The sequence below is a fragment of the Castor canadensis genome, chromosome 15, assembly GCF_047511655.1.
Source record: "Castor canadensis chromosome 15, mCasCan1.hap1v2, whole genome shotgun sequence".
In the NCBI taxonomy this organism is placed as follows: domain Eukaryota; kingdom Metazoa; phylum Chordata; class Mammalia; order Rodentia; family Castoridae; genus Castor; species Castor canadensis.
In genome coordinates, this window is record NC_133400.1 from 52,915,654 (window position 1) to 52,929,536 (window position 13,883).

Below are 13,883 nucleotides of genomic sequence, written 5' to 3' on the forward strand. Positions count from 1 at the left end.
TAATGAGTTTGGCTTGACTCCATGGGTAATTAATCTAGAGAGAGTTTAGAACACAGAGCGTTGGATTGAAACAATTGTTCTGTTGTGGATTTTATTTTGATAAGCAAGGACGCTGTCTTTGCAATCCATCCCAGCTGAGCCCCTTGCTCTGCAGTATCTTTTGGTTCTTAACTGATGTTGTTTTTCACCTTTTGGGTGGGAAGGCTTATCTCCTGCATGGAATCTTATATTGTGCTTTGCCTCAAGGGCCTGCTGGCTGAGGGACACTGACTTGCTGAAGTCAGCAGCCAGGGAAGGGAAGGCCTGCCTTTCAGTGCTTTGCTGTATCCTTAAAGCACTAAAAAATAGTACTTGAAAACAACACACACACACACACACACACACACACACAGAGGAATCCCCTCGAACACTAAAACCTCAGTCATCTTAATTTAAATTTGGTGTGTCTCCTTTCAAATATATTTATTGCCTTTACTTTCTGTAACTAAATGTATTTTCCAACTTTCTGTTGATGATATGATCTTTGCTGGCAAAGATCTCTTCTCAGACTACTGTCTAGAGTTTTCTGCTTATTGGTTATCTCTTTATAGTTTACCTAATAAGCTTGTTTCTCCTTTATGGTCATACTGTTATGAACAGTGCCAAGGTATAGTTCAAAGAGAGAAAGAAGAAAAAGAATTGAGTGTGTGTGTGGGGAGAATAGTTGGAGAAAGAGAAACAACTGCTGATGCTAGCTATCTCTTGGCACAGCGGGCTCACTGAAACTTTTTCCTTTTTGCTTAAGCATTGAATTTTGCAATGTTTACTTTGGAAATAACTTTATATGTCTTTTGTAATTAGAAAATAAGTAAAATGTAATAATTATAGGAAATAATTTGAACCTTAATGTTTTTAGAAAACTCTGGCTCTTTTATGCCAAAGATATTTATAAATAAAAAGCAAAACTAGTGTGTTAAAAGTTTAATAGAACATTTTAGCAATCTTTACATGAAGCAGTTGACATATATGATGATAAGGGAATAAAATTCTAGCCTATTATGTTACAGTTTTTTTTCAAATAACCCCAAATTTCAGAGGAATTTTAAATCTTATCCAATTTCAGTCTGTTCTTAAATGACTAGCAATCTTTTAGAAATGTTAATGAGGTACTTAGGGTTCCATAAAGATGGGGTGAAGTAGCCAAAATACTAATTGTGTGATACAGAGTTTACAGGTGGAAAGAAAATGGGGGTTGGAGAGAGAGAGAGCTCTCACTAGTTGTGGAAAGAAAAGATAATACTTATTAAACTTAAGTGCATAAAATTGGGCACTTTTTTGCCTTTTCTCATTTTTAGTCACTGCCTTAACTCAACCCAACCCAGCACGTTCCAAGTTCCTTTTGATCTTAGACCCAAGTTTTCCATTTCGTTTTTTTTTTTTGCCACCTTAAGGAAAGCTAACTCAGTGATGCCTGCCCTGCTAAGATGGTTACTTCATAGATTAAATATGCTTTTTATGTCTTATTCGAGTTTAACAACTTGAGTGCTCTGGCAGCACTGACCATCGCACTGCCTGGTATGGTAATAACAGTTTGTGAGAACTTACTGTCCCAGAACTTAAAATGGAGCTGTGGAGTTATTTCTTTAATAATTAAGACTAGAAAGGGAAGTGGCAGTCCTATTGTTCATAATAAAACCCACAACTCCACCATTAAATAAAAAGCTGTAGAAAGCATTAAAACTCTATGTATTAGTTAGCAACATACTCCATTCTGGCTTGTTTTATGTCTTGGCTGTTTACCTCTTGTTTAAAGAAAGCACTTCGTTATATATTAATCATAACATTAGCCCTAAAAGTTGTCAGTTGGAGAAATATTTATACTGAACTGCCAACAATTTGAGGGACCAATTACATCTTAAGTATGGAATGTCAGTGAACACAAGTGGGAAGTTTAAGGTTATTAGAGGAGGACCATTGTCTACTGGAGACCTTTATGGGGTAAACTGTAATCTGGAATTAGAGTTGTTCAGTGGAACATGTGACTTTAGATTTACTGGAAACAGGTTGAGTCTCTGGCAGATAGGACATATGTGCTATATACTAGAACCATATGTAATGTACTATTCATTTATTTTCTCCAGTGTTTCTTTTATGGCCATTGAGTCTTTCAAATATGCAATATATTTTCAAAGGTACACTTTCCTAATCCTTCCTAAGCAGCACTTTTTTTTCCTTTTGGGCTAGAACATGAACTAAAGATTAATAAAAACAGACAAATGCACATATACTATCAGAATATTTTTAAAGCAGTGTTTGTTGTTGGTGAGGGCATGGTGAGCTATATTATTTTTATTTATAAACAGTATAGCTAATTATAATAATATATAAGTTACAAATATTAAGTTCTCTTAATATACTGATAAGTTATAAGTGATGACTAATGAAATACTATATTAATATAGTTTAATATTAATAATGTATTTATTATATTAAATTATATAATACTTAAGCTAGTAGGAAGTATAGATATAAAGTTAATCTCAACTATGCTAAGTATATGAAGTTGCCAGTATTTGATCATTTTGGACTTGCAAAATGATAAGGTCATATGTTTTGGCCTAATACATTTCATGACAGAACATAATGAAATAAAGTTAATGTATAAATAATGGAAACATTTTTTAAACCTCAGAGGCTAGTGCTGTTGTTGATATTTTGGTATGATTCTTCTTGGTGTTTTTCTCTCTTTCTATGCATATGTGTACAAATAAAATTGATAACACACTAGTCTAGGGGTCTGTATCCTGTCTTTGTTGTTTAATATGGTAGCATGTCCATTTCCCTGTGCCATAATAAACCTAAAACTATAATTTTATATGGATGTATACATATTATAGTCCACTATGTGTATGCACCAGAATTTTTTAAACTACCCTTAAATGGACATTTACCTCAATTTATTTGTTTATTTGCTTTTGGAAGTTCTGGAGTTTGAACTCAGGGCCTATGAATTTGCTCGATAGGTGCTCTGCTGCTTGAGCCATGCCTCCAGCCCTGGCTCAGTGTTGCATTGTAAGTAAAACATTGTGCATCTCTGGCTATTTCACTAGAATGATCCCAAGAAGTGAGATAATTAGTCCACAAGGTTTCAGATATGTACAGATTTTATTACCTATTGCCTGACCACTCTGAAGAAAGGAAACATCCATTTGCACACAGCCCCTGGCACGCACTCATACAACCACAAGTAGGAGAGCCCTGACAGCTCATCATGCCCTCACCACCAATAAACACTGCTTCTCAAAAGCTTTTGTAACCTGGAATATGAATAATGACAATTTGGGTTGACTTTCATTTCTTTGTAGATGAAGGCAATTTTTTTTTCATATTTGGATGGGTATTTATCTTTTAATTTTCAGTTTGTGTTCTAAGCAAATTTTAAAAAGGGAAAATGTAATATGTTTATTAACATTTTGTTTCACTGATTTGGGAGACCTTGTAACTATAAATTATGAGAATAAAATATTGTCATATAATGAAAAAGGAAGAGAAAATGTTACATATTAAATGGCATTTGTTTGCTACAGTCCACCCCTAGTGATGAGAATATGGATAATTGAAATAATCCTGCCTAGACTGTAACATCTACCCGGTTGAGTGCTGACTGGCTCTGATTTGTCTTTATATTCTCCAGTGCAGAGCTCGTGGTCTGGCAAGTCCATTGCATAGCAAGTGTCTTGATGGATTTAGGCTGGAATAAGTAAGTGTGCAATACTTGCTCTTTGGGATGGAGAATTGTCAGATAGCTCACTCCTGGTCCTCCTTTTCCCAGTGTGTGGCCATTTACCTCTGCTGTCCCAGCGTGGACTCTGCATGGGTGCTAATGAGGCCAAGGTCAGAGGTTCTATCTGCATATGACCTATTTAGCTTTGTTCTGTGTCATGGCCACAAGCTGTACTCTTATTTATTTATTTATTTTCTCTCGTGGCCAGCTGAGAAATAAATGCATACTGTTTATCACAAGGGAGAACAGGCAGGTAGGGGGCGGAGAGAGGGGACGGTAGGAAGCAGATTTCTAGAGCTAGGTCAGCCTTACTAGAACTTCCTTTTCTCTCATGCTGTGTTCCAGGTTCAATCCAACGCAGCACAAACACACACACACTGACACTCAGCAACACAGAGAATAGATACCCAACAGTGAAGGGGAGACCGCTCAGCTTACTCTTAAATCCCGTGGATCGTTAACAACTTCCTGGTTTCATTTATTTATTTATTTATTTATTTATTTTATTTTGGTCATGCTGGAGTTTGAGCTGTGGCCTCAAGCTTGCTAGACAAGCATTCTACCACTTAGGCCATGCCTCTAGCCCAAGAAATTTCTGATTTTATAACCCCAGCCATTTGGGTGTAAATAGCATAGCTAATACTGAAAGCAACTCAGAAATCTGCCTCATTTTAATTGCGTTAAGTAGTCTCATTCAGGTTATTTGGAAGGGACAAATAATCTTTGATAAAAACCCTTTTGCAGTGATTTGGGGAAAAGAAAATTTTGTGGGAATAGCTGGATTAGTCAAAATCAAATTACCTGTCATCTTCTCAAACCAGTAGTTATTTCCAGTTTCCATGAGTGGGATGATGAATGATCCTAGTCACACCAAGGCTGAAATTCACTGTACTTTCCTTACTTCTTTCCTTTTTCCTTCCTTGTCCTTCCATCCCTCCTCCATCCCTCTCTCCCTCTCTCCCTTCCTTGCACAGTATTGGGATTTGCTTGCTAAGCAAGCACTCTATCACTTTAGCCACTTCTCCAGCCCTCACTGGGCCTGGCCTGGAGCTATGAACCTCTGGATCTTAGCTTCCCAAGTAGCTAGGATTATGGGTGTGAGCCACTGGCACACAGCTCATTGTACTTTTCTTAAAAATTACTCTTACTGTTCTTTTTTTCCTTATCCTCTCTCCTACATGTTACAATTCTAACCACTCTTTCTCCTTCTCACAACTTTATTTATTTATCACTTTATTTGTTTACTTATTTTCCCATGTTTGTCCCTCGACACCACTTAAGTCCTTCCCTTACCCACCAGGTTTACCCAAAAGCAGTCTTGTCCTTCCCCAAATCATTTGTGGTTTCTTGTTATCTACTCACATAGAGTCTAACCTCTTATTAATGTTGCAGAGAAGAGTGACTCCTTCTGTATAGAACATTTATTTTTTCCTTTAGAATTTTGGGGTTTGGTGGTGGTGGTTACTCCTCTCTCATTTCTCATTGATGGAGTTTGTCTGCTTTTTGGCTCCACACAACAGGTTTTGTGATAGCTGCATGCATGTTACTTAGGAAGAGGCCTATGATGGTCACGAAGCAACTGAATGGTGTATTTGTGAATGGATCACTTTCCTGAACATTCAAAAATTAGCATGAGTATTGCCATCAATACATTATAGGCAAGTGAGGTATGACCCTTGTGTGTGCATGTGTGTGTACACACATCTGTGTTGTGTGTGTATATGAAAGAATCATCTATAAGAGCCATCTCAATTCTAAAGAATGAAACCATTTTTTCCTTTTTAAATAGTTTTAATGTTTAATGCCACCATGTCTTTTGTCTCTTCTGATTTATGTTTATGCATTATTTGGTAAATTAGGAAGCTTGTTGATGGTAAGGAAGGAAATATAAATGGATGAATCTAAAACAGTAACGGAGACTTCAAAGCTAGGTAGAACTGGGTTCAAACCTTGAATCTTCCATTCAAGGGCTATATAACCTTGGACCTGCAGCCTCAAGTATTCTCTTCTGTATAGTGGAGTCACCCATATATACATCAGGAAGTTTGCTGGAAATACAAAATGAAAGAAAATAACCCAAGCAACTAATACAGTGTCTGGCACAGGCAGATACTTACAGATTTACTTAATTTATTCTTTCATGCATCCTGTGATTGTGTGCTTATGAAGCAGGTTTTTCTTGTGGTTTGTAGAGAGAAAGTTTACTGGGGTCATGGGGCAAGGGGCGCGGAGAATAAATTAACCAGGAATTGAAAGGTGTTCTTCATGAACTTGCTCATTTACTGGAAAGTTATTTTGAGCACTTTACAACCTGTCACAAGCATTCCCAAAGCGGGGAGGAAGATAATAAGATATAAACCTAGAGATGTCATGAATCAATCAAAAGCCTCATCCAGAAAAGCTTGGCTTTTCAGCCTCACTCTTCCTCCACCTCACCCCCTTTCACCACCTAAATTAGAGACTGCATGCTAATAAGTATTTCTTTTTTGGTCCCATCTCATGAAAGCATCATTTAAACCAATCCAATACAGGCAGACAGAAAGGGCACTGGGGACTAAACCTGCTCTCCTCACTACTGTTGTGTCTTATTTCTGTCACTGTTTCTTCAATGAAGTTTTACAGCTTTTTAAAATTTTTTATTTAAATAACAGAAGAAAAAAAATCACCCAAAGTTTCGCATTTATTTTAACTATTTTTTGATCTCGTACACTAAGTATAAAATCTTTCTTCTACAAAAAGAATTTTTATAAAGGCAGTTTTCCTTCTTTGTATATGCTGTCTTACAAAGTTTGTTTTCATCAAAAGACTTGTTTGGCCTAACCCAAGTTGAACAAGACCAAACTAGGGAAGAGTGTGTGGCTAAAGGCTAGGCAAGAAGTTCTCTGAGCTAGGCTGCTGGTCTAGCCCTGATTTCTTTCAGTGAGATTGAGCAGTGCTACAAAGTCTTAACAAATGAGCATCTTGACGCTAATCACTCCTGGATGCTGCACACGTGGTCTTCTATAAGCTAGGTCCATCTGTTTTACATATGAGGAAACTGAGGCTTGGAAGTTAGGTACCTTGATAAAGGCCACCTAGCAAGTGGAGGAGCCAGGATGGAAATAGGATCTTTCTGATGTTCCAGCCCATGTAGCCCTTGCTGTTTGTGCTATGTCCTGCCACCTCTATGTTGATGGAGCAGAAAATGTGCCACAACTTCCTTCTGAGATGAGGAAAAACTGCAGGGCATGTGCTCCCCAGAGAAATGGGTCAACTGGAACACGTGTCCTTTCATTAGGCTGTCACTTTTCATTGCATTGGTAGTGTTTATACAATCCTATAAATTGTATCTTGGAAGTGATGGAATAACTGTCTTAAGAATGTAAATTGGAAAAGCATAATAGTGAAATGCAAAGAAACAAAAAGCTGTTTCTTGGCCTTCTCAAACCAAATGAAGGAATAAAAGTGGCAGCATCAAAGATTGCTTCATTTCCAGGTCCTTTGGCTTCCCCTTTGCCTCAGCAGTGCTGGGCTTGTGTATAGTTCAGAACCTGGGTGTTTCAGATTCAAGCCTTGAAAAATCCCAGGTAGAGGGAGGAAGGAAGCAGAAAGTGGTATGTTCCTCTTAAGATTTATTTCTTCTTTGTGTGATGTTTGCTCTTAGTCATTAGTAACTATGACTCTTTGGAAAGCAAAGTTTAGTTAGGATAGATAGCTGTATTTGTTGTTGAAAACAAAGCAATGAATTTGTTAGACTAAAGAATTTCATGTCAATTGCTAGGATCTTTGAATTTGAAAGTTTCTCTAGTCTAACATCTTGATCACCACAGGTATGACTTCTACATTGGGGATCCTCAAACTGAGAGTCATGACTCATTAGCAAGTCATGAAATTACTTTAGTGGGCGATGACCAGCATTTTTAAACAGTGAAATAGAAAAGATTACAGTACTATCAAGATATAAGGATGAATAGTTTTGCTGTAAGGTTTTGATTGATTGTGTACACACCTGTAGTGGGGCGCTGTAAAAACAAAAGGGCTTGTAAATCAGTTACCTCAACTTCAGCTTCAGCAGCTCCTAGATACAGAACTCCCTGCCTTCAGGGGCAGCCTTTATCTTGACAGACTAGAACTAGTAAAGTGTTCTTATGATAAATGTCTCTTCTGCTTTAGTGTTTTGTGCAGTGAGCACTGGGGAGGGAACTAAGGACCTTATGCATGCTAGGCAAGTGCTCTACCACTAAGCTACATCCATAGCCCTCATGGTATTTTTTTAAATATGCATAGAATGAAAATAATATTAAGATATTTGATAGTCATGGGGATTAATACTGATATTTAAAGTGAACTCATTTGTCTTATTGCTGTGGCCTGAATACCAGAATTCTCTTCCTTACCTGAGATTATATGTAGGTACCTTTACAGTCTTGATTGCTCTTCTTAGATGTTCCATTATGAGCATTTAATTCAAGAAAATAAAAGTAGTGAAGGAAAAATTTCTTGAATAAACTGGCTGGAAAACCATACTTCCAGAGAAGGTGATTTTTCAGTAACGCCTGGAGACAGGCAATTTGGGTAATGGAGGCCTTCTTCATCCTATGAGACTAGGTAGGATCTCTTCCACAGCATCCTGTCTTTGTGCCTGTCATGGGCTCTGGCCCTATGGAGAGGTGTCAGGCTTCCACATCACTAGCATGTACATATGTTGTGTTTTAATTGCCTTTTTTCCAACTGCCTCTATGGCTAGACAATAAAATCCTCAAGGACAAAGAATGTGTCTTACTTATAATTTCAGTGCTTGGCACTGAAATTCTAGGCACCCAGGAAATATATTTTAGTGTTTTGAACTATATAAAATAATGTTTACTGTTTTTAGTGACTTGGGTGAAGGTTGAATATTACATTCATGAAAGATAAGGTATGTGAGTGTTGTAAAGTGATCGTGACTTTGGAAATCAATAGTAATATACTAAATGATACAAAAGGAACATGGTATAAACTACATGGTGAGAAGGAATGACTACTCTGAAATCTTTCCATAAGGCAATAAACTTCAGAGACAAATCAGAACCATTGTAGCACAAAGAGTCCATAGTGTTATGTGTGCATAGTGATTTCCACTTCTGCATGTTCTTACTGGGCTCTTGAAATAGTCCAAGGGGATGGGAAGATAATGACATTGCCATTTTGCAGAACAGAAAACTGAGACTTGGTGTGTTTATTGACTTGCTCCAGAGATTATACTATGACAGGGTCAGACACTAGAGCTGGGGTCACACCTGATCCTGGGCCATTTTAGCTACAAACCTACCTTTCAAGTTGGATAGCAAATTGTTATGATAATGGTGGTGACAACCTTGGGTTTATGTCATATTTTGTTGTGTGTTAGTCTTTACAGCAACCCTTTGAGTGAGTTAGTGCATGGATGACAGAACTAAAATGCTGTTGCTTTAGAATGCTGGTATCTTGGAATTGGAAAGGAACTTTGAACACCTTGAGTGCCAAGTGCTCTCATTAGACCTCTTGATCCCTCCTGGTGGCCACCATGATTGATGTGATTAATGTGTTTGTGGTGGGAGCCTGCCATCTCTTAGAGAAGCCCATTCCATTTAAAGTAGATAAGGTTGCTAAAGAAGCAAGTGGTATGGCAGAGATTAGAAATAACACACTGTTCAGAAATCAGTGAAGGGAGAGGTTAATGCTTGCTTAGTGTGGGTGCAGAAAAGAGGCAGAAGCCTGGGCTCTGAGTTGGGATGGAGAAGGTGAAATGTGTAAGCTTTCGTGAATTTGGGTGATGGTGAGGCCATTCAGGTTGTTGGTGGGGCTCCTGGGTCAGCCCTTCACCTCTGATGTTTTTGCCCAGATTGATCCATGAGTGGAACCCTGTGCACTCTACACCTGCTCCCCATAGGCAGCTGGACTCTGAGAGGGGAAAACAGATAGGGTCGCCAGTAGTCAGAACACTTTACCTCAGCCCTCTAAGGCTTTTACAAGGTTCATCTTTTCTGAAATGTGTTTGTGGCTTTTGTGGGTTATCATTGCCATTTAAGGTTTTCTAAATATAATTGCAAACACATAGGCACATTGGACCAACTTACCTAACCCCAGTAGGATGATGTGTGTTGTGAAGGTGATTTCTTTACCACTCTGACAGACTGCAGTACAGCCAGCTATGGCTCAGGCACAGGCCAGTGGGTCTGGGAACTCTGGTCTAGGCCACCAGGATTTTATTTCTGTGCAATTTCTTTACTCCCAGGTCATTATACCCACAGTCTATTTGAGTGCCAAGTAGCCGTCTCATATATGGACACATGCAGCTTATGTAGTGAACTGCTAATTATTCTTCAGAACCTTTCTCCCATTTGTGTATTGACCCTGCAAGTTTTCATTGAGAGCATACCATCTGCTAGATGCTGGGGATGTGGCACTGAACGCAGCAAGACCCTGTCCTCATAGCCTAAGCCTGCATTCCCACATCCCTGAGTTGGTAATGTGATCTCTTTCCTCTGGAGTCCCTAGCCCAGTGACTTGCTTAGGTGAATGGGAACAATGCTTGCTTCTCTGATCCTTCCTTTTCTTTCTGGGTGAATGAGCCAAGTCACGATTCTCTGAAAGTCATCCACTAGGAGTGTCAGGAAGGTAGAGTTGCTGTGGAGATTTCTCTGAGTACAGTAACTGTCAGAACTTGTCAGCCTTCCATAAAATCAGGGATATGATGGAATGTCATAGGCCTTCAAGGTGTCATCCTCCCCTGACCACAGGGATTGTCTTGGTTCTGTTTTCTAGTAGGTGACAGAGAATGAGGACATGCAGGGTCAGAAGGACTGTGTGTAACCCAGGGAGAATTCTTCCTGACGGGAAGTGCAGTAGGTCTTCCCTACACCTACAGCCAGCAGGTGTTTCCTGGCCATTGTTCCTGGTGATCACAGCAACTCTGTTTCCATCCACCACAGAATGGGGCTGGGTGGGCTCTTTATGTGCTTCTTGCCCAGGCCAGGGATATGGCCAGCCTTTCTGGAGGTCAAGGTGGGGGCAGTTCTGCCTCTTACACATGGATGGGAAGCTGCGCTGTGGCCCTCCTGTCTTGCACCTCCTAAACTCCTGTCTTGGATCCTTTTTCTTTCTTGGTCCTCTTGCCCTTGGGAATTTACATTGGGGCAAGCTGTAATGAAGGTCCAGGGCGATATTTGAGTGTGGACACTCTTGGCTGAGAGATGCAGAACTTCTCCCTAAAAGTCATCCAGGAGAAATTCCATTCTTTCAAGCTTCAGGTGCTACTGGGCCAGGTGATACATGCCAGAATCCCAGCACTGCAGAGGCAGAGAGAGGCAAGAGGATGGCTCCAGGGCTTTGTACAGAGACTGTCTCAAAACACCTAATAATAACAACAATAATTGCAATAGTAATATACTAAAAGGAACTCTTAGATCACATCACAGGTCGGATGTGTTTTATTGATTGCACGTTGGTTGTTTTCTCATTTTGAGCCCAAAGACTTCCTATCTATTTCTGGTTGCTGGTTTACCACCTTGGTGCTGTCCCTGCAGTGGCTTCTCCAATTGCTTCTGCTGAGGTGTATTGTGGCTCTGTGTTGATTAAAGAGCTTGTTCTGTCCCTTCAGAGCATAAGGTCTATACAGAAGGAAGCAGGGATGTATAGTAAGATTAAGCTGGACACCAAGAATTGCTCCTTTTAGAAACACAAAGTTGTAATTGCAGCTTGCATGTCTGTTTATTTTGTCCTTACCCATTGGGCCTGCTGGTTTTAGATGAATGGGGAAGAGGCCGGTGGGCAGTGGTGATCATTTCATGGCTTATCCACCATTTCTGCCTCTTCTGCAAGAGGCAGTCACCAGGGTACAAGCTGCAGACATGCCACCATGCCATGTGGAGTCAGTGCTGTGTCAATTCTTCCCTGGATACCTTGTTTCAGGTGGCTTGAACCATATGGCTGGGCTTTCCACATAGGCACTTTGCTAGGTCTGGTTTGGTTTAGATAAAGGGAACTGAGGTTCTTCAGGGAGGTCTGGCCACAAATGGAGTTCTCTGTTGCTCCCACAGTGATGGGTCCCACCACCACAATGGTTCCAGCTGGGGAGCTTTGATGACGCCAGCACATCATGTACAGCGTGGAAGATCTCCTGATTTCTCATGGATACAAACCCTCACGAGACCTCTCAAGACCACGCAAGGATAATCCCGAGGGGTGCCAGCAAACTGGGACAAGGCCCCAAGCGGGCCATGGTCTGCTGAACGGATATGAGGATGACCCTACAGCCTTTGCTCACAATTGTACATCCCTGGGGAAGGGACTTGTGAGTGACTCAGAGAGCAGCCGCAGCACGCCGAGAGGCCACGGGGAGCGCCAAAGTGCTTCTGCTTCTAAAACTGCTGAGGCTGGGTAAGCTTCCGTGTTGACCCTCCATTTCTCTTTGACTTAGGAGTTTGGTCTTGGCTTAGACGTAAGTAAACTCTTTCAACCCTATATTTGGCTTGGACCAGGGAGAGAGAGAGAGCTGAAAGACAAGAACACCTCTGTCCTTTGCCGTATTTAAGGTATTCCTGTAGCACATAGCTGGGACTTGGCCATAGTAGGCCTTCACTAAACAGTAGTGAGTAAGCAGATACTATCACACTGAGCACTGCATTGTGATGCTCTGCCTCTCTTCTGCCCTCTAACGTGCCCAGCACTCCCATAGAAGGCATTTTAGAGCTTTGTAAAGCTCTCTTATGTCCAGCCACACATTCATAGTGCTGATGGGTTTTCTACTAACACATTTCAGTATCTTGTAGGTTTCAGAGAGTTAAAAAGGGTTATGTGCCCTGCCCCTTTTGACCATTCATATAATTCCATTCTTCTCTAACCTGCCTTGCCATTGCACACATGCTGACCTAGTGTGGATATAGCACCAAAACACAGCACACCTATGGATGTTTTCTTAGGACAGAAAAAGAGGGCAGGTTGGCCAAGTGGGCAGGGTGGTTATTGAAGAGGGAGTTGCAGCAGCTTGCCACAGGGCCAGCATGGGAGGGGAGCCATGGAACTCCCTTCCAAGAAGTTTCAGTGGAAGGAAACCTCAGTTGTCCTTGCATAAAACGTGTTTTTGTCTCTAATGTTGTGTTGGGACCAGGTAGAGTCTGGAGACTAAGAGTGCCGAGCACGTGATGTAGCAGGGTATAAGAAGCCAGAAAGAGATAACGGAACCTTCACAGGGAAGCAGGGTCTGTCTTTAAGAGGAACAAACAAACAGAAAGGGTGGGGAATTAAGGCTGATGGTCACAGGTCTCCTTCCCAGAGAAAGCATCTTCCTTCTTGGTTGACAGCTTTCAAACAAACTTGGGAGGGATTTTGTTAGGATGGTCAGAGCTTTCAAAACCTTGGCTGGGCAGAAGCAAAGGAAGGAGAATCTTTTCTTTCCCAGTGTGGTAAAACCAGGTTGATGTTACCAAAGCAGAGTTTCACTGATGGGACCAGGTTCAGGAGGGAAATGCAGAATATGAACGAGTAGAAGATGCTCTTTACTAACCTTGTCTTCAAAACTCACACTTCTGTCTACTATTTCTTGGGCTTAACTCTTATCACCCTGGTTCCCTGGAAAACATGTCCACCATGAATTTTTGGAAGAGGGCTCTTTTGGACAAGTTGACTGAGGGTAAAGACAACCTTAATTGCCACCAGACAAACTTGAGCTTGATTTCTTCTTAACTTCTGCTCTTTCTAGTTTGTGCTGAGTATATCTCTATAGTGTAACTTGGATGACAAGGTCCCAAGGTTGTATCTTGTCTCCTGTTTCTTTTGTATTGCTTATAGAGCTTATTACGATACTGTGCACACAGCAGTTACTTAATATGTGCTAATGGATTGTGATGTATTCTTCTTAGCATTGTGACAACTTTGAGACCATACAACTGCTAGATGTTGTAGTACATACCTAAAGTCCCAGCTTCTTGGGAGGCAGAAGGGTTAAAGTTTGAGGCCAGCCCAGCCAAAAATGCAACAAAACCCTGTCTCAAAAACAAAAGGGTTATAAGTATAGCTCAAGTAGTAGAATGCTTGCCTAGCATGCACAAGACCTTGGATTCAATCCCCACCATTGGGGTGGGGAGGAGAGGGAGAGAGAGAGAATCAGAAGACCCAGTTC

At 40.6% G+C, this 13,883-nt stretch overlaps 1 protein-coding gene across 5 annotated transcripts in view; it reads left to right on the top strand.

The window, feature by feature from the left end:
- Jcad (junctional cadherin 5 associated) overlaps positions 1-13,883 on the top strand; it is an 84,735-nt gene that overhangs the window by 42,585 nt on the left and 28,267 nt on the right. For 3 of the 5 annotated variants that reach the window (XM_074056156.1, XM_074056157.1, XM_074056155.1), the window contains exon 2: positions 11,803-12,142. The exons of the other annotated variants lie outside the window; for them this stretch is intronic. In XM_074056156.1, coding sequence (XP_073912257.1) covers positions 11,862-12,142 — 281 coding nt within the window. In that variant the 5' untranslated portion in view covers positions 11,803-11,861. The remainder of the gene's footprint in view (positions 1-11,802; positions 12,143-13,883) is intronic. 5 annotated transcript variants of the gene reach the window in all.